The 20,341-nt window shown below is 39.3% G+C and overlaps 2 protein-coding genes across 4 annotated transcripts; one reads left to right on the top strand and one right to left on the bottom strand.

The window, feature by feature from the left end:
• Window positions 1-63: 63 nt before the first annotated feature.
• On the top strand, window positions 64-4,905 carry rpz4 (rapunzel 4). Of its 3 annotated transcripts, none has more exons than XM_068323690.1 (3): window positions 64-145; window positions 2,593-2,658; window positions 2,772-4,905. In XM_068323690.1, the coding sequence occupies exon 3, from the start codon at window positions 2,798-2,800 to the stop codon at window positions 3,971-3,973; it is 1,176 nt and encodes a 391-aa protein (XP_068179791.1). In that variant the 5' UTR covers window positions 64-145; window positions 2,593-2,658; window positions 2,772-2,797; the 3' UTR covers window positions 3,974-4,905. The 3 variants fall into 3 exon arrangements, with proteins under 3 accessions (XP_068179791.1, XP_068179792.1, XP_068179793.1); XM_068323691.1 differs by having other exon boundaries at window positions 91-145; window positions 2,598-2,658; XM_068323692.1 differs by lacking the exon at window positions 64-145 and having other exon boundaries at window positions 2,593-2,662.
• Window positions 4,906-9,244: 4,339 nt separating this feature from the next.
• On the bottom strand, window positions 9,245-18,897 carry LOC137601495 (uncharacterized). The gene is made up of 17 exons (XM_068323698.1): window positions 18,710-18,897; window positions 18,394-18,513; window positions 17,875-17,931; window positions 17,430-17,621; window positions 16,956-17,078; window positions 16,435-16,483; window positions 14,322-14,482; window positions 14,094-14,204; window positions 13,853-13,909; window positions 13,607-13,771; window positions 13,302-13,421; window positions 11,269-11,436; window positions 11,069-11,179; window positions 10,888-10,944; window positions 10,664-10,822; window positions 9,984-10,100; window positions 9,245-9,319 (listed from the first exon to the last, which is right to left on the bottom strand). Exons 1-17 carry the CDS (start codon window positions 18,884-18,886, stop codon window positions 9,260-9,262), a joined length of 2,004 nt encoding a protein of 667 aa, XP_068179799.1. The 5' UTR covers window positions 18,887-18,897; the 3' UTR covers window positions 9,245-9,259.
• Window positions 18,898-20,341: the final 1,444 nt, after the last annotated feature.

The following is a 20,341-nucleotide window of genomic DNA, read 5'->3' as shown; positions in this document are numbered from 1 at the left end:
TAACTTTCTTTCTCCACCCGACTTTTTTTTTATTTATTTTTTATTCTTAATGGGCGTGGCTCTGTTCTGTAACACGAGCGCCACATGACCAATAGGAGGACAAACACCCCGCAAGTTTGTGCGTTTCTTCCGTAAACTTTTTCAGGTGAGTCCGTTTCAGGTCCAAACTGTTCCAAAGTGGACTGGCGCCTATCGATCATCTGTGATGTGATCGGACACTTTAATAGAAATCGATCGATTCGGTTTATCGACTTTTACTCCCGTTACATAATCGAGCGCTTTTTTTTTTCCTCCCTCAGACGCACCGCGATGCGAATAAAATGACGCATTCATATATGCGCAAAAACGTGTTTTTTTTGCGTTTTGCGTTTAAGTAAATAAAGTGGGTCCGTTTGATGAATCTGTAACGATTTAACGCAGTTTAAACGGAAAGTGTGGATTTAAATGGGCGTTGGTTGGTCTATTCCACTTTTTCCAGGAAGTGCGTAACTTCTGAAATCTTATTTCTGTTCAGAACAAAACCTTCATATGTTTGTTTGTCTCTCTGGTGGTAAACTGATACAATTACAGCCCTCATTCACGGGCTGATCAATACTTTTTCCATTAAGAGGGCGCATTAACAGAGTGATTAGTTTTTCTCTTAGCGGTCAGCTGTCAGGAGGAGGTTTGACACCGACATAAATCACATCCAGATCCATTCTGTGTCTGATTCAGGAAGATGGCATCAAGGAGTATCAATAAGAAAAATAAGATTCCACTCAATGGAAAAAAAAAAAAAAAATCCTCCAGCTCCTTGAGTCTGAAAATGTGATTTTCTGCTCTCTTTTCTGTTTGGCTGGTGTGTTTTATCTGCACTCAGTCTGCAGATTGTCAATCCCCAGGGAGACGAAGAGCATCGGTGGGAAAACAGGAATTACAGTTTCAGCTCAGTCTAATCCAATAAGATGCAGTAACTACAAATGTTCTGACATCCTCCTGGAATTTCAGGGGGTTTTGTTGTTTTTCTTCCCAAGTCTTTCAAGTACATTGAAGTCAGGCCTGTTATATTATTTTCAGCCGATACCAGGCTTATTTGGTCCATAAAATATGAATATGATATTGATATCTAGTTTATTTAATCTTTATAGTATTTAAGAGTCTGGACTATAAATAATCTGAAAACAGGAAGATGTTTACTTCTTTTCGTTCAGCTTCAGCACCTTCAATTTGAGAGAATGCAGAATGTAAGACACACGACTTAAACTGACGCACTAAAAAGCACTGGTGAAATTGAATTCACTTAAGTGGAAATTAGTTTATGGTTCTAAATATTGATATCCATGAATTCTTCAATGAATATTGAATTGGGTTTTACATGCATGTTTTTATCAGAATGAAACAAACGGAACATATTGTGATCTTGATTGATTGTATTTATTCAAACTAAAAACATGTTGTAGTTCGTCTGACCACTGCAGAGGTGTGCGACGCGTCGGCTGACAACTAAGGACTTCCACCCTCTTGCTGCAGAAGGAGATATATACAGACCTCAGCACAGACACGAACAGGCTCACAGATTATTTTCCATTGTCTTGTTGCCGTGGTAACTCGCTGAGTTCCACTGGAAAACCCAGCCTTGCCCAGCAAGTTTAACCTCTTCCACTTAATCACTTCCCACGCCTGCTGCTCCGATATCGACTGGGTTGGCCGAGGGGGGGGAGCGTCGCTGCTACCTCATTACATACCCGAGCTAAACACGGACCAGTACACGAATCTCACATCATTCTGCACCAGAAACGGATTTCCACCCTAAATTCACTTTCAAAGAGACGTGTCTGAACATGTCCAGTCAACCCTGGCTTGCTCTTACAACTCCTTTCCTTTCTGTTTCCTGAGCATAGGGAGGAGTGGTTTTTCCAAATCCAGTGGATTTCTTGTTTTTAGACAATTCAGGAAATGTTTTCCTCCACATTAGTCACCTCACATCACAGAAGTTTTGCATTTTGCATTGATATGTAGGAGTCATGTAAAAGTATAACTTCCAAGTGAATGTGTGCTGTAGATCCTCATTGACAGAATTGCAATAACCCTAGCTTGATATTTACTCATGTGTATTTCCAAGACTTTTCAACCTTATGGTATTTATCCCACAGAATGAATCAACACAAACATGGCGCCCCATTCCTGTTGCATTGCCCTATCTCCCCTCTTCATTAAAAAAAACCCAACAACAACATAGAATGGCTTGTTGAGTCCACAAAGATAGCGCTGATTTTTTATTTTAATTAGAGTCAACGGTTTGTCTTGGTTTAAAGTCAATCGGTGCTGCGTTGTCTAACAGGTGGGACCGCTGCGCTGACAGAAATGCTACAGAATGCTAACAGACATTTCCTTACTCTATTTTTTAAAGTACCCACAATGCCAACTACAAAAATGTACTCAGGTTTTAAAGAGCATGTTTGTTACCCAGCAGTAAACACACATACCACATCGCTCCAGTATCAGTGTTGCGTCACAGCTGAATTCCCTTTGAATTGCTGACTCATCGCTGACTGGGTGTGGCTAGCTGCTAGCGCCGACGCTCACCTCAACGCTTCTCTCTTTCCTTATCAGTTTAGGTTGTGTTGCAGGAGGAGAAGGGGAGCAAACCACAGTCCAAGAATACTAAAACAACTGGAAGTAGGTTGGGAAATACTTACTCATACTGTCTCTTTTGTAGAGTTTTAGTCTGTATTTGTACTTTGCTGCTAGCGATTAGATTCTGACTTCCTCTTGAAATGTTCTCCTGTTAGAACCGGTCTGAGAGACATCAACAAACATGGCAAACCAGCTGCAAAAGCTTGTATCGGAGAAGAAGGATATGGTGGAGACTGTGATGGAAGTGTTTGAACAAGGAGCTGAGGTGGTGGCCAGTATTGCTGGTGACCTTTTCCCTGTTTTCGCCATCGCCGCTCCAATTGTTCGACTGGCTCTGGAGAATGTAGAAAGCAAAGAAGCCGCATTCATGAAGGAGCAGTTTCAGAAGGTGCGAGATCGTCTGGAGGTGGCCTCCGAGGAGATCCAGCGGATCAATGAGGAGATCAAGAAGAGCGGATTGGACACTGCCTATTTCCCACTAGAGGAGAACATCACCAACCAGTTCAGGAAGTACATGGACATCCTCAACGCCAAACCCAAGTTCAGAGAGGTCAAGAAGAAGACTTTCTTGGACCATTTTTCCAAGACTGGTGGTGAAAAGAACCTCATCACCCTCTACAACGCTGTGACAGGAGAGAACTTCTCTGGGGAATCTGTTCTTGAGATCACCCTGAACTACGAGGAGAAAAGTCGCCGACCGGTGGAGGACTTCTGCGCCAGGCTGAAGAAACTCTTCTGTATTGGACTCATTGCGTTGTTGGGTCACGCCGCTCTGAAGGGATACAATGAGGAAGACACACTCCTGAAAGCCTGGGGTGAGAAGATGAAGGTAGTCCAGGATAAAATGAATGCAGTCATTGAAGAATGTATCGTCAGCTTCCCCAATCAAGCTGAGCTGGATTCCCGTCGACTCGTTAGAGACCAGGCCCACTTGACCCACAAGGAGCTTGCTGATGCTATCATAGAGAAGTTGAAGAAGAAATATGACTGGGTGGGCTGGTCTGTGCGGATATTCAGAACCCCTACAGGCCTGTTTGCCAACAAGAAGGACTTTCACTGCCCGACAGGGAAGAGTCGCTTCCAGGTCCCTTCATCGGATGAGAAACTTAACGTCTGGGTGTCCTACAGCTCCTCGCCTGAGCCTGTAGACAAGAACTACGTCCAGCAGGTTATACAAAGTCAGAAGAAACTCACCGTGGTGGGGGTAGCAGAGCTGCTCTTCGAGAAGATGCCCGGCGACTGCGTGGTCCACACGGTCAAAGCCAGCAAAGACCTGGCCTGTTCCTGGAGCTTCTCAGACGAGCTGCACTACTGGGACGAGCACAAGAACTTCTTCGTCTGCGTTCACTCGGCTTGAAGTCACGAACACTGAAAAAACTCCACTGTTAGTTGAATGGTGTCAAAGCGTCCACTGCCTCCCTGTTTGGTCCTAGCAGTAAAATATCACCTAGCTTGTTACGTCACTTCATCTCTGTAACATCAAGTCAGTGATCTTAATATTCATAACCCAATAGTAAAAGTTGTTGTTTACCTCCAGAACAACACTGTAAACCTGGACAAGAGAAACTCCTCTCATAAAAAAACACCAGCAACAACAAACTGGAACAGAGAATGGATTCCTTTCCCAGGACTTATGAACAGATCACACTTTGAAAATAAGTTATAAACTCTCATGACCTTTAATAAGATGATCATCTAAATATTCACAGCTGTTCTTGTGGGGCATGCTGTGAAAGTTGCTCCATTCTGCCCATCACCTGACAGACGTAACAAAGCTCTTTGCTGCCGGAACGCACAAGCAACTGCAGTAAACTTCATTTACACACCCTGCTACAAACACGCAGGCGTCATGGCAACGCCACGTTGTTTACATAGAGATGCATAGCTATGCTCGCGTCGTGTCTTAACCTGCGTGGAAAGTTGTAGACCTTCGGCTTTGTGAGGATTTACATTTAGTCCAATCTCTTCTGGGTTTAGGATCTTATTTTAATGAAAATGTGTGAAATGATACTAACACTACTTTACTTGACCATTAAAATATGTTGCCTCTGTTCAAATATCTGTACACGTCTGTCCATCTTGATTTAGATATATAAATGTTATTTTACATCACAATGCATGTGCTTGTATATTATTTTTAAGTCATTATTTGTTCATATCACCAAAACAGTTACTGTAAAACACACTTCCCTTTTACAGTATTTCTTTATTTGGGTTGTTGTCATCTCTGAATCAAAATCCTATCAATCCACTGAAGTCTGGCCTTCAATAAAATTCACTATTTGTCTCCATAAATATTTTGTGATGACTCAGTTTGTTCACCTGATATGAGATACACACATGATAACTTACTGGAAAAAAAATCTGACAATTGCAAATAATTTTTCTGTATACTAAACCCAAATTTCACCTCTTCTTAAGTTGAAAACTGACTTTATTTCTAGATCTGAATTCCAACATTTTAAGTATTTGTGTGTTGCATACAGTATTTTAAATTTTTTAATTTGGGCCACCAGTTTTTAGGGTTCTTTATCCATTCTGTCTGCCCAGTGAAACCAGTATGGTGACTTAGGATGTACAACTTGCTGCAGGGCAGTTTCACCATAACGGTTCAGGTCAAACTTAAATAGTTTAGACTTGTTATGAACCTAAGGAGCGAAGAAATAACCACTAAGGTGCACAATGTGTAAGTTAATAGATCATCTGTGGTACAAATAAGGTAACAAAACCTTTCTGAGGAAAAAACATCAGAAAAAATAGATTGTTTTAGTCACTTTGGAAACACCCATAGTGATGTGTAATTATGTGGTTGTGGCTTTTCTAATTTTGGCGTATGAAGACTCGTATCCCTGCAGTGCATCATCGAAAAGGTTCCGATGCTCAGACGGAAATGAACTGGTGCAAAGAAAAACAAGTGGAGGTTCAAATACAGACAGGGTCAGAATTTAAGAGAAGGTCATGTGATTAAAGACGCTCATCCTGCGTCCTCATTCATTCCCAGCTCAAGAGTTCAAATCTGAGGGGTCACGTGACAGGAAATATGAGGGAGAAGAAACTTTTAGAGACAAGTCAAATAATTTGAAGTTTGAAATTCGGTGAAATCGGGAACAATGACGGGTTAAAGTTGGAGATTACATGACAGTAGATGGGGGCACATGCATTATATTATTTATATATCATCAAAGCAGGAGCTGTTGTACATTTAGTGACTCAAACGGTGGAAAATGCTTCAATACCAAACCTGGCTTCTCGAGACAGATTCTTGTCTGCATACCTGCTTGCCAGCAGAATCAAACTGAGACAGGAGGAAAATGAACTTTCCCTTCACTTAATGGAGCAAATCTCTCACAAGTGATATATAAATTTCCACTGGCAAGTGAACAAGTTGCATCGATGCTCAGTGAGCTGAGGACTTCACAGTGCAGCGAATACTTCAGCTAAAGCAGGATAATCCCGCAGGTCTGTAAAATCACACTTAAATCACAAGTAGAAAGTGAAGTCAAAGGGTAGCTTGACAACCGCGGCCGAGTGTCTTTAGAGTTCTGACATATTTTTCAAACCTACACTTGTAGATTTTTGGGCCATTTCAGGAGAACAAGATCAGATGAACATGTTGGTGGTTGAAGAACAGTTCTCTCAATGCTCTGCTTTGGTCTTCATCAATTCCTGAGATCAACTAAATGCTCCATTAGCAACTAAACATGTCCGGTTGCTATTTGGTGCTATGCAGATTTATGATATCACACTTTGATGTCGCACCTCAAAACTGATGGCGTTAATGGGATCCATAAGGAAGATGCACAATGTCAAGACTGGTTTGTCCAACAGAAAGAACAAATCTAAAAAAATTCACAACGACACAAAAAAATTATAGAAAATTTAATTTTAAATTATTCTTATTTGACATTAATCAAAATTAATGCATCTATAAAAACTGTAAAAAAAAATTAAACCTCTTTGTAGGAGTAAATTTCCATCTGAAATGATAAAATCAGAGTAACAGAGTCTCCGTGGCTCCATTCTGAAGCCCCCTTCCCGTTCTCTCTGGGAAAACTGCTACAGGCCGGTTTCTGCCCCAGGTGGGTTAAAAGGGCAGCTGACACGGAACGGTTGAATAGGGCAACTGATGCTTTTAATCAGACCTGAATTACTATTCCATGGATATGATTTGTCCACACAGCCCTGCATTGAGCCCGGCCCATCAGATGACCTCAGGATCGCAGAAAAACATCACGTGGCAACGAAAAGATTCGTCCGCTTTGCAGAAATACGACGTACGGCCACCCATCACCTAAGTGAAGCCCTCCACTCTGCCCTAATTTGGTCTCAATGGAAACAGCAGTCATTTTGGTTTCAAAAAAAGCGGTCACATATTTTCATATGGTGGTCAGTTGGAGCGTAGGTGGGGCCAGGATTCTGCATTTTTGGCTGAAATGTAACTTACTCCAAGATTAGGTACCAAATATGTTGGGTTTCTCTCATGAGGATCCTGATATGGGATGTTGATGATGAAAAAAAATTAAGAAAACTTCATAAAAAACCCAAAGTTGTCCTGAATAGCCAATAATTTCAGAAGGACTTCCTGCTGCAGCAAACAACATCCAGGAGTAACAGGAAGCTGGAGGACTTCCAGCAGTATGAAGCATAGCTAGCGCTGTGAGAGGTCTAATCCAGATCCTGAATATAATCTGAATATATATCTGAGATAATGCAGTTTCAGAGTCATTCAAATGACAATCAAAAGTAAATCTAGGGGCTTCCAGCGTCATCGTCGTAGCGATGAGTCACCTCTGATAGACAATAAGAGTATTTTTCTTTGACATCGCCTGGAAACTGTTTTCCAATTGGTCAGGTTTGAGTAAACAATGGCGTTGGCGGAGGTGTGTCCTCTCACAATACTGTCTAGGTTTGCTTTACTCATCATCAAACTGAGAGTCATGGGGAACACAAGCGTCTTCGTTTATGACCTTTGGCCTCAGATATTGTATGTCTTTGTCCCCTTCCTCATTCTCATGACGCCCATTCTCCCTCCTTTACATACCAGTGTCAAAGCAAGACCCAACAAGCCCACATGGTCCCTGCATTAAGTGTTAGGTGCCCCTTCAGGCGTGTTTTAGATGCTTAAGTACAACAATTCCAATAAACACTAAAAAAAACAAAACTCCCGCTTCTGTTTTTTTTTTTTTCTTTGTTCACTGTGAAACGATGTCTGACAATGTTTGTGACGTCAGCTCCCAGTGTTTTACATGTCACTGGGAGTTGCATCTGTAAATATTCAGACATTTACGCCTCATCATTCAGGACTGATAATACATGATCAACACAGACATACCTGTGGCTCAGCCGTAAGCCGCTCCGTGGCTGCGTCGTGCAACAGGAATCCGACGTGAATCAACAGGTTACATTCAAGGCACCTGCTGCAATTATGAAGATTTAAGAGAGAAAAACATAGGACAGGTGTTTCTGTTTATGTTACGTTTACGTGTATCTTTTTTTTTTTTTTTTTAGCGCCAAATTGCTAATTATTTGTTTATTTGCTTTGTTAACACAGTTTTGAAATATGGGAGAGAATGCGCATTTCAATAGTCACCTGTTTTGGATCCCAATTTAATTAAAGCACCTATGGGGAACGATCCCCTGTTCGAACACCAATCACTTGTGACAGACTCACCTTGTCGGCAAAGATCAAAAACATGGAACAAACCCGTACAAAAAAGAAACCGTAAGAAAGGTGGATATGTAATTTTTAATCTGACTGTAATGTTTGTGTAGTAATATATAAATATATAAATATTATAAATATTAACAAAACCGATATTGATATTTTATGAGCTTGACAAGTGTGTGGATATATTTATTCATCACTGTTATCAAAGTAATGAAACGTTTACCTGGTAAAAGAATGGAAAAACAGCGCAGTGTTTGCCTGTGGTCATTTTAGAGGTTGCGCACCGCCTAGTGGCAAAGTAGGGTAACACAGGTGGCGGAAGCCTTGTTCCGTTCGCAGCAACACTTCCTGTTTCTTCAAAATAAAAGCATCAGCACTAGAACGCGGTATCACCGATACCAAAGGTAGCCAGTTAAAATGAACACTTTTAATGCTGGAAATCATCCATCTTTCCATTTTGAATATCTCTTAGAAACATTTGCAGTGATCTATAGTCATAATTATTTTTTTAAAATAAATTTTAAGGCAAATGCTTTCTCTTACATTCATTAAAAAGTAGGGATTGATCTGTTTTTATGAATAAAAGACTAAAAATTATTAACTGGATAGATGTTTGCGTCAAATATAATGAGAAATATACACATTTCTGACCGCATTATTCCAAACTGCAGAAGAGATTTCCTCTGTTTGTCTTGTTTGTAATATAGCGATTTGATTATTTTTCCTTAAATATGAAAAAATATACACACACCAAAAGGATTTTAAAACACACTTAATATTTTTCTCAAGCTTTTATTCTCATGTAATACTTGACTGAGTTCTATGATTAGTCCAGAGTCTGAAACAGATTTTCTTTGTCTACAGATGACAACTTTGATTTTCACCTTTTTATTTTTTCACCCGGTAATAGATTCTCCCTATAGCTTTATTCAGAGCGTTATAAACGTGCATCTTTGGGTCTTGTTCGAGTTTATTTTAAGCAGCGGGGTTTGTCGTGCTGGTCACCGGCCGGTAAATCTCCACATATCCGTCACCCTGTTGACACAGAACAAAATCAAGCTTGAGTAACACGTCACAACACGACAAAGTTGTGAGCTTTAAATAATGACGTCATTAGCTTTGCAATAACACAATAAACGGTGATCCAGCTATGACGACTTTTATTATAGAACCAAATCCTTACGCAAACTCAGCTGCTGCGCTGTGAGCTTCTAACCACCAGGGGGCGTCCAACAGGGGTTGAGAGGAGGAGGACTTTTAATTTATTATAGTTCCACTTATTTCACATATTAAGTGATATTTATTTGACCTTATTTGTAGCTGAATGCTGTTATACACCTTTAAATGTGATTTTTTTTCTAAATAAAGGCTTTTTAAAATTTCTTTTAGTGCTCCACATTCAGTGTGACATAGTGCTTCCTAACTATGAATATTATTCTTGAAAACCATAGAGAAATTTAAAAAAAAAAAAAAAAAAAGCATGCAAGGCTGTGCAAATGATCATGACTTTAGACTATTAGTGTCTGCAAGAGTGTGCATTAAATTCTGGTTAGGATCCCAAAAAGACTTCTGGCTCTGATTGTCCACTAGAACCTCAACCATTATTTATCACCAATACTACTGATGGCAGTCTAGCACCTTCTAACACAACAACAACCATATGTGGACAGAGATATAATGCGTTTGTCTCAATTCATACCTCGTCCTCTTTTTTGCTCAGCAGAGCCTTGATGCCCAGAGCGGCGACGCTAATGCAGACACACAACTGGAGGACAGCCAGGACGATCAAAGTGATGTCCATGGCTGTCAGCAAACGCTGACACCAACAAGAAACAAAGGAGACGACATTCAATTAGTGTCAAGCAGGAGCTGGGCTTTTAAATGTAATTATCAATGATTTACACTCCAGAAACAACTAGTTCTGCACTATGAAATTGCCAAAGTCCTTGTTTTTAAAGTAAAAAGAGTTGACGCATCAGAAGAGTCATTTGGGCAGACTCTAAGATCCCTTCATTTAATTAAAATAAGACAGTTTATTCTCATTTATTTTATGAGACAAATATAACTTCAGTTCTTTATGTTAATTCTATATCTAAAAAAGAAATTCCCGAAATATCGAAAAGCCTTTGAAAGATGTTAACACAAAGTTTTGGGGAAAAAAAGTGAGTTACGCCCCAGAAACCCTCATCTGACAAATTCCTCTCACATTACCGAAATAACATGAGTTCAACTAGTAACCATGGAAGCAGATATACAAAAATTCAAAAGTTCATGGATAGTCAAAGACAATTCTTCAGTAGATTATCAGAAGGAAGTTTTTTTTTTTAAATATTGAATGGGATTGATGTTGGTAGAAGAAAAAGCCTCGTTCCTCCTTACCTGAGCGATGAGCGCCACATATTCACATCCGTATCTTTGATGGCCGTCCAGGTCACACCTACTGGAGACAGAGACGTCTGCCAGCTTGAGGGCGTACATCACGGCGCCGACGACCGCAGAGATGGATCCAATGATGTTCAAGAGCACAGCAAAGCCCACCTGAGAGGGGAGACTCATGAACCCGATGGTCTTCCCTACATTTTCACATCTGAATGTGTGCTTACCAAGCAAAGAGTTGGAAACCGGCTGACTAGAAAGCAGCTGATTCCAGCTATGATGAACTGATAGAGAAGAAAAAACAAGAAAGAAGAAAATAGAAAAGTGAAATCAGGAATTATTTCACATAACACTTTTTTTCTTGGATGAGAAAATGTGGGCGTAAGTAAATAAAAATGATTTTTTTACCACTCCACCGAGCCAATAGGCAGCCCCCAGATCAGGAAAACTGTGTGGATATTGACGTTCTCGTCCTGGCCCCAGCCCGATGTTGACCAGGCCCACCATGATCTGTATCGTCTGATGATTGAAGACGATTCAGAGTCATAGTGAACAACTTGAACAACTTCCCTTCAGACCAGAGGAATCAACACGTCAGTGATTCTCACCCCTAGAGCTGAAACCACGGCGGCCTCCAGCCGCCCTCTGAGCACTGAGCAGCACGCCGGGCCCTGGCACAGCTTCTTCAGGATCCGGCACAGAGGCGGTAACACGCTCCTGCTGTCGGACGCTATGGCAACCACCGTCACGCTTTTGTGTTTGACTACAGAGACAGTCATTGATCACCCCTGGAAAATTGGGAATTGATAGTTCGATCACAGTCAGGCTAAAAACCTTGATGACTGCCGGAGTCCTTCAAAGTTAGAAGATCATCCAATCAAAAACAGATTTCAATAAGACACAGAGCCTAACCTTATGTCAAAAGGCTAACCCTGAATATGCTAATGACTTTAAATGAGGTTAGTTTATATAAGTGAAGGTCCTGTTCATCCATGAGGAGGATTTCCAGCTGTGATAATGGAGAGCAGGACATTTTTTTCCCTCCCTGAAGTTTTATTACTGAATGTCATGCGGAATAAAAAAATCCTTTAGTGTTTAATCAAGCAACATATTTGAGGTGTTTCACAGCCGATAAAAAGTTATTTCAAAGCAGAAGCTATTTAAAAGATCAGGTTTCCTTTATCCATTGATCAATCAATCGATCTATTTGACTGTCTGTCTTTTCCTGTTCATTTCCTCCTCTGATGAAAACACACCACACTCACTCAAACACACAAAAAACGAATTTTTTCCAATTTTCAAATTTCATTTCCATAACTTCTCTGGCAGACTGTAAAAACCTACATTAAAATATTATATTTGTATGTATCATCAGGTTCAGAGCTCAACAAACATGATCTCATTGTGAAGTTCAGACTGTCAGATGTTTTTGTGTTTGTTTGTTTGTTTGTTTGTTTGTTTGTTGATGTGTGCAGAGAACTCACCTGTTTCGTGGCTGACCTGCAGACTGAGCGACAGCCTGTTGTCCATACACTAGTAATAGAAGAGGCACTTCCTGTCGGCTGAGCGTCTTCTTCAAAATAAAAGCATCTAAAAATAAATTTTGCTCCTTAACCAAATTAGAGGCGGCAGCGATTCAGATTAGAACCAACTCTGAGTAGAGAAAACCCTGCATATCCACAGGAATTTTATTTATCATTTTTCACACATAGTCAAAAATGATGACTGACTGTATACAACTCTTTGCACATTAATTTAAAAAATAAAATTTGAGAAAGGAACATTTTAATCTACTTCCTGCTAAATGAGATTCTATAGACATTATTGATTTGCCTGCATGATTCCTCCACAAGTTGCTACTGACTGAATTTTGTCTGCATGAGGAACTTGTGCAAAGGAAGAGAAGTTTTGATGATGATCTGAGAGAATAAAATATATATTGATAGAAGAAGCTTAGGTAAGGTAGATTTAGAGTTATGGAATAGATTTCAGGCATTGTTATATCCAACACCCAAAACTCAGATGAACAAAGAAGTGGGTTTGGGTCACTTTATTATAGTTAGATCTGAGTGAAATCACTTAATATTATATGTTAAAGTAATTACAAGTAATTATAATGTGTCTGTTCTCCTTAGTTTTTTTGTCTGATTGCAAATATCATGAATGAAACATTAAATTAAAGAAAGATCAGAACCACAAATTCATTTTTCACATTTTTATTAAAGCACTTTTATTTTGAAAATAATTCATGATCACACAGAGATTAAAAAAACACACACACAATATCTTACAAAATCATTCCTGATACGAAGCCAGTTTAAAGCACAAATATTGCAGTAAAGTGCTGCGCTTTCATTGTGACGCGTGGATTTTTATTTATTTTTTTATCGTTAAATGATTTTAAGCAACAGGAGCGGTCAGGAGGATTTCTTTCAACCACATCTGCTCGTCTTCAACAGCTTCTCCAACCTGTGTGTACAGAAAATATGAGTGTCCAGCAAAAGTTGAACATTACATCAAAGTAACCCACAACTGATATTCCTAACATTCCTTTTGTCACAACTTCAGCTAATACTTTCCTTCAATCCAGCTAATCATCTATGACAAGCATCCATGTTTATATCGTCCTCTTGATTCATACCTGTTGCTTTTTCATCTCACTGGTCAAAGCCTTGATGCCCAGAACAGCAAACCTGATGTTGGCATAGAGCTGAAGAACAGCCAAGGCAATCACCGTGACGTCCATGGACGACAGCAACCTCTGATGGATGGAGAGTACATAAAATATCTCTTAATCAAATTAATGAAAAGCACCAGTAATGGAAAAACTACCAAATTAATAATGATGCCGACTTGATTTTAAATTCTAAGAATTTAAATAAATTTCTTTCTTCTTCTTCTTCTTGATTTCCCGTCACCCTAACTCCTGAGAACCATTGCACCTACTTGTGTGAAAAGCGCCACATTTATGCAGTTCTCTTTACGATCACCATCATTCCTGCTGTCGCACATCCAGAGCAGAGAGGCGCCGGTCAGGTCCATGACGTACAGCACAATGGCAGTGATGGCGAAGATGGCTCCAGCGATGTTCATAAACACAGTGAAGCCCATCTGAGGCGGAAGATCCCATCATTTAAAAGTCCTCAGACTGTTGGGGGGGCGGGCATTGACAGTTTGGTGTACGCTGCTTACCAGGCAGGTAGAAGGGAACTGTCCGGCCAGTATGGACAGGATTCCACTCACGATGAACTGAGGAGAAGTCAGCAGGAAATGGTTTACCTGCCCTTTAATATGGCAACATCTTGCTGACTTTAAAAAATAATTTGTTCTTCCATCATTCTTGTAACATATTCTAACATAGCTTTTTAAACACACTTTACTTTAAGTGGTACGATCAAATACTAATTTTTTTTTTTAAAAAGCACTATTTTACCACAGAACCCAGCCAGTAAGCAGCTCCCAAGCTGGCCACATCCCCAGGACTGATGCTCGTTCGTCCCGGCCCAAGTCCAATGTTAGACAGGCCCACCATGATCTGCATGGTCTGCAAAATACTCAAAGCGAGTACCGGTAAACGTCATCGTCTTACAGTCAACACCTATAGATGAGCAGTTACTAGATGATGTGTGAGTGTGTGGTTTTTTTTAAAAATTCCTCTCACCCCAAGAGCTGCAGTGATGCTCGTCTGCGTCGGTCCCTGCCTGCAAAGAGCCTTCAGGACTCCGCACAGTGATGGAAACGTTTTGTCACTGTCGGCAGAGACGACCTTTATTCCCTTGGTTTGCTCGACAGGTTTGGGCATCTTCACAGTCCTGCATGCACCTATAAAATCATATGACAGTAAAACTGGTTCAGCTGTAGAAATGTGTCTCCTATTTATCAGTCGTGTCTTGAATTATGTTACCTTCGACTTGAGGTTGAAGCTCAGGATTTTCTTGTACGTGTGTGTGTGTGTGTGTGTGTGTGTGTGTGTGTGTGTGTGTGTGTGTGTGTGTGTGTGTGTGTGTGTGTGTGTGTGTGTGTGTGCGTGTTTGCAGAGGTGAATCATGCAATCCATGAAGGAATTAAAGTTTCAGCACCTGGAAGAGTAAATGGAGTCACTGGTATCGACCAACAACCATATCAAATCCAAATATGCAGGTGTATTATGGCCGTGGTTGTGTTATAAAGCAGCGAGATTATGCTTATTTACCTTTGATTGAAATGCATTATTTAGTAACTTTGAAAAACACTGCAAGGACTTATGATACCAGAGTAAAAGCATTGTTTTATTACAGTTTTCATGCATTTTCTTCATTTCTCCAACACAGCTGCATCAATATTTATTTGAAACTTTTATCACATAGGCATGGTATTTTTTTTATGATATTATAATCTAACTCAGTCCAAATCTGTTAAACTCTTAGCTTAGACATATGAAAAACAAACTTCACTGGATGTTGGATTTCTTATTTAGTGTTTTCTAAGAAGAAACCCAAAAATTCAAACAGTTTTAATTATGGCAAAACCATTTACAAAACAACGTTTTTCACTTCACACGGACTACCAACACAATGGAACACACACATTGTCTCTTTATAAAGTTTGCATTAGCACACATGAGAACTCACCTGTTGATGATGTCTGGTCCTCCTGCTCGCAGCCTCGCATCATTTAGCAGCGACAAAAAAATTCTACTTCCTGTAAAGAGTTGAATACTTTTCAGAATAAAAGCACCTCTGCAAAACGTGAGTTTGACAGGGCTGGAAGTGGATGTCTATCAACACCGCTGTTACCTTTGCTGACTTTTAATGCAACGTAATGAATGAATATCTATGGTGATTTGTATATTGGTTATTACAGAGACATTTGGTTTCTTTAAAGATTAAATTCACCTTGGAAGTTTTAAGTTGTACTGTGCTCCTTCCTCCTATTAAGTCAGAACTGCAATAGTAAGAAGATTTCTGATTCTGTTACTAATACACTAGTTTCCATTCTTCATGACTATCACGACGAATAATGTAGTCAAAAAAACATTACTTTTTTTTTTTAGCAATTTAATGTTTAGAAGAGATTTTTCAATCCTAAATCCTAAGGGCAGACATAATATTTAAATCAGTTTTGTGATCAAAGTGCTTTTAAAAGAAGTTCTGTGATCTCACAAAGTTTGGTTACATTTTTCAAGATAAACACCATAGAATAAGACCTGAATTAACTTTCATTACTCCCACCAGTGGGTACATAATTATGACTATATAATAACAGCATATACAGCATATTAATTATATTACATGTAAAATAAAACAATATTTAGCCCAGCAGGAATTCGTAAGTGTTTCATAAGTGATTTATTTTTCATTGTACCTAGAAAGAACAATTAGAATAACCATTGGTAAAAACTTTTCAAACTACAATTGAACATTTTTAATAGCACGTATTCAAACACACAAGTGTAAAATGATCATCAGTTCAATTGCTATTATTAACCTGACATTAAACCATTTTGAAGCTATTATTATATAAAAATATGAATCAATCAACAGACGCACACGGCCCTCCCTTTCAGCCACAAACATAAAGACACAAATACTTTACATTTATTTCAATGAAAATCATAAACAAGATTAGTTTTTAAAAAAATCAACAACAAATGAAATAGACCTCAAAATCTTTCAGCAAAATTTTAGTGGTTAATTTGTGGAAATGACTGATGCACAGTCGGTGTCAGAAATGAACAGGATTACAGCAACAGAGGGCACAAAGGATAGATTTTATTCAGGGTGTGTCCAGGTCACTGGTGGCTTCCTCAAGTAGAGCTCCGAGGGGTTCCAGGTCATTGGTGCTCTAAGGGGAAGAAATTATTTTATATTGTTTTGGAAAATGCATGTAGACATACTCAGACATTTAAGAACAGTGTATCAACATGACTAATAACAGATGCTAGAAATGGGATTACTGTACAATCAACACAGCAATAATTTAAAAAAAAAAAAGATAAATTTAATGTGTTCAGACCTCTTCGCTCTAAATGATTTCTAAAATGACAAGAGATCTGATAAATAGCACGAAATTTAAACCATAAAAAACAGCAATAAAATCTTAAAATGAACAGTGAAACATATGATCATGCTTTTTATTTCTGCTTAATAGTAGAATACCTGTGCAAACGTCAGCTAAAATGAAAATCACACACACTGACTTCCTGTTTTGACATGAGCAACACGTCAGAAGTGAGATGAGGAGCGTACAATCAGATCATAACAATCAAACAAACAGTTATCCAGGAACATCTTTGTCAGGATATTCCAAACTCTACCTTGTTTTCTTTCGTCCCTCTGCTCCTCAGGGTCTTGATCCCAAAGTAGGCAGAGCTGATGGCGACACAGAACTCCATGACCGAAACAACAATCAGTACGGCGTTCATGCTTCTCATCATCATCTGGGACGACACGAAGAAGCACACATACACATTTCTATCGGTTTGATTCAAGATAAATCAGTAGTGGTTATAACTCTTCAGATACTGTAAGATTTTCATATTGCTTGATTTTGCCCAAACAAGAGTTAAAAATCTAAAAATATAGTTTTTCAATTACAGAAAAAACTTTTAAATACAAATCCTCATTTTAGAGTAGCTCAAATTAAGCGTAGCTATTTTTAAAAATAAATTACATATACCAAATTTCAGTCTGTGTGAATCCTGAAAAAAAAAAGGTAGATTGCTCTGTCAAATAATTTTTCAGTTGTCAACTTTGCAATCTGTATTTAAGACAACTGACTCAACACTTACCAAGATTATTGAACGACCATCTTCGCATTTTTCCTTTATAACCTTCTGAAACAACGGAGACGGTGTAAAGTTGTAGTAATAGTTGTTACACATCCACCATAATCCTATGTGTGCTATGTTGATGCTGTAGAGTACGATGGATGCAATGGCAAAAACAACTCCTGACAGATTCAAAATCACATTGATGAGGACCTGAAATCAAAGAAAAGTCATTTAATGCACAGCCAAGCAAAAAAAAATCACACCAGGAAGTGAACAGAATACAGTACAGTCAGGAGGAGAACACTGGTGGATGCATGGTATTAATTCTAGGAACTCTGCAAAGTCCCTTGGGAGAAAAAAAAGTACCTGTATCATGTATTTTACAAATATTGGTTCATAAAATGACCTTCAATTTTAAGAACGTAAGACTGGAAGGTGACAGTGAATGAGTTAAACTACTCACCAGACAGGGGCTGGGACACTTTTCAGACAAAATGCACATGACACCAAGAAACAAATACTATAAAAAAAAGAAAAGAAAATATGACTGTTTAGCTTCTATTCATGCAAACAAATACCAAACTTATACACAGTTGTATAAACTCAACTGTATAAATTGTACTAAACTGTATAAACTGTACAAAACTGTTCAATTTGAGTAGAAAATGGTTTAAAGAGACATCATTTTGGAATGTTATGAGTGAAAGTAACACAATCCATTTGACAAAGAAATGTTTTTTCTGTAATGCAGCCATGTCATAAATAAACATTTTAAACCCCTGATAAATATTGCTGTCTTTTAATCATGCCCCTTGCAGCTTTGCACAGGTTTAAAACCTCGGGGTCGAAAACAAAAAACTGTCAGAAATGCTCAGCAAAGACAGCTGAGTTGATGATGTTGCTTACTGGAAGGATTGAACAGCCCATAGATGTAAATTTAAGGTGAAAGAATAGTGGAAAAACACAACAATAGCTGGCTTACCACCCCTCCGAACCAGAACGGGAACAAGCTCCGATCCATTTGCCACCAAGATCCACCACCACTGCTACAGAGGATCGCTCCGAGACCGATGTTGATCAACCCAACCATCATATGCATCGCCTGTGGGGGAGGAAACCCAACATGAACCTAAGTAGGAATGTAGTAGTTACCAGGAAGTGATGTAGGACTACTTTTTGTGATTGTGTTTTCCCTGAGGAAAGACATGGAGCAGTGGCAGGCCAATGGAAAAACTGTGAGTGACACAAATTCAAACATCAGCATCAAACACTCATGTGAGGGTAGGGTAGTAACTCACCCCCAGTACTGACTGACTAGTCCGCTGGACACTCTTCAAGTGCTGAGACACAGAGCAGCATGCGGGACTGTAGCAAAGACCCTTGAGGATCTGGCAAATTGGTGGACAAGAACTTTGTGGGTCAGAGGTCAGAGTGAACACAGTGACCCCATCGGCCTTGGCCATTGTCAGGGACATCCTGCCTGTTCCTATAGAATGAAGGGCACAAGATTTATACATTTAAAACAGACTAAATACTGTTAGGGTTGCTGTTTCTTTCAATCTTCAACTATAAACTTGCTAAACCACAATTTTAATTGATAAAATCTTCAACTTTATCAATTACAATCTGAAAACCAGTCAGAATTTGTCTGCAAACAACTCAGAATCATATTAGGAATGCACCCAGAACAAACAACAATCAACCAACTGACAAATTCGACAGCAAAAAATATATCGCTGAATCTTCACTAGGCCGATGTACCCAAACGCCGGCGGACATACTTACGTAATAAAATACCACTGCAGTGAAAACCAGACTTATAGAAACTCATAATAAACCAGTCAAACATGTTGGCAAACTGTTAAGTTCTATGGAGGCAGCTGATTGGCTGTGGTGACCCCTGAAGGGCAAAGCCGAAAGGAGAAGAAGAGGATCAGAATAATTTTGGGACATCAGTCTACCCATTCTTTGAGTGCCTCGCCAGCGCCCCCTACCGCACCGGAAGTGGTGGAGTGTCATTTCTAGCGCCTATCTCTGACAAGGAAGTGGAGGACTGGCTGTAACTGCACGTCACACACAGTCACATGTGCTCCCAAGCGGAAGTGAAACATCGCCCCGTTTGGGGCAAGTTTGATAGAGTTTGATAGAGCATGAAAATAGTTCCGCTTCAGAAAATAACCCCGTAAAACAAATAGTTCCTGCACGTTTTAATCCGTCGTGGTAATTCAGCTTCTCATCCGAGCGCTGAGCGAGACACAAGTTAATGAGGAAAATTCTGTTAATGTTTTACCAGAATTCACCCTTCTGTTGTCCTTTTTGTTGACTATTAAATTCCTCACATGAACACATGAATAATTATAATTGATAACAACCGACTGCTGTGGAAATGATCACAAACATTACCTTGTTGTGCTCCACCAGATGTAATCTGAGACTAGGACCTTCAGATTCCCGCATGTTCCTCCCCCATCTGGCAGTCAGAATAAAGAAATTTAACCCCTCACTGGACACTCAGCTGCACAGACCATTGTTGATATTCAATTAATATTTAAACCTGGGAGATTTAAATTTTATTTCTTTTAGTTGGAACTCACATGCAAACATAAATTTATTTATTTTTTGAGACAACATGCAAGCATGGACTTCAGAAACTATCAAAATATGCAACACCGCTTACACTGGAATCATTTTGATTCTTTCAGAAGGATGTTTACTTCTTAAAATGTCTACTTCTATCATGTGTCTTTCCAAATAAAAATATTATAAATTGTTAATTCAATCATAGCCCACAGATACCAATGGTCACTGTGCTGATAGTCATAGACTTGCTTTGGCAGTGAAGTTCTAAATAAACACACAAAAGGTAAATCCTCACCTGTAACAGTCACCAATCTAATGCCATTTTCTATAACCTTAAAATGTATTTTATT

The sequence above is a fragment of the Antennarius striatus genome, chromosome 9, assembly GCF_040054535.1.
Source record: "Antennarius striatus isolate MH-2024 chromosome 9, ASM4005453v1, whole genome shotgun sequence".
Lineage (NCBI taxonomy): Eukaryota > Metazoa > Chordata > Actinopteri > Lophiiformes > Antennariidae > Antennarius > Antennarius striatus.
Note: the sequence above shows the minus strand (reverse complement) of the source record. Positions and strands in the feature narration are given on the sequence as shown.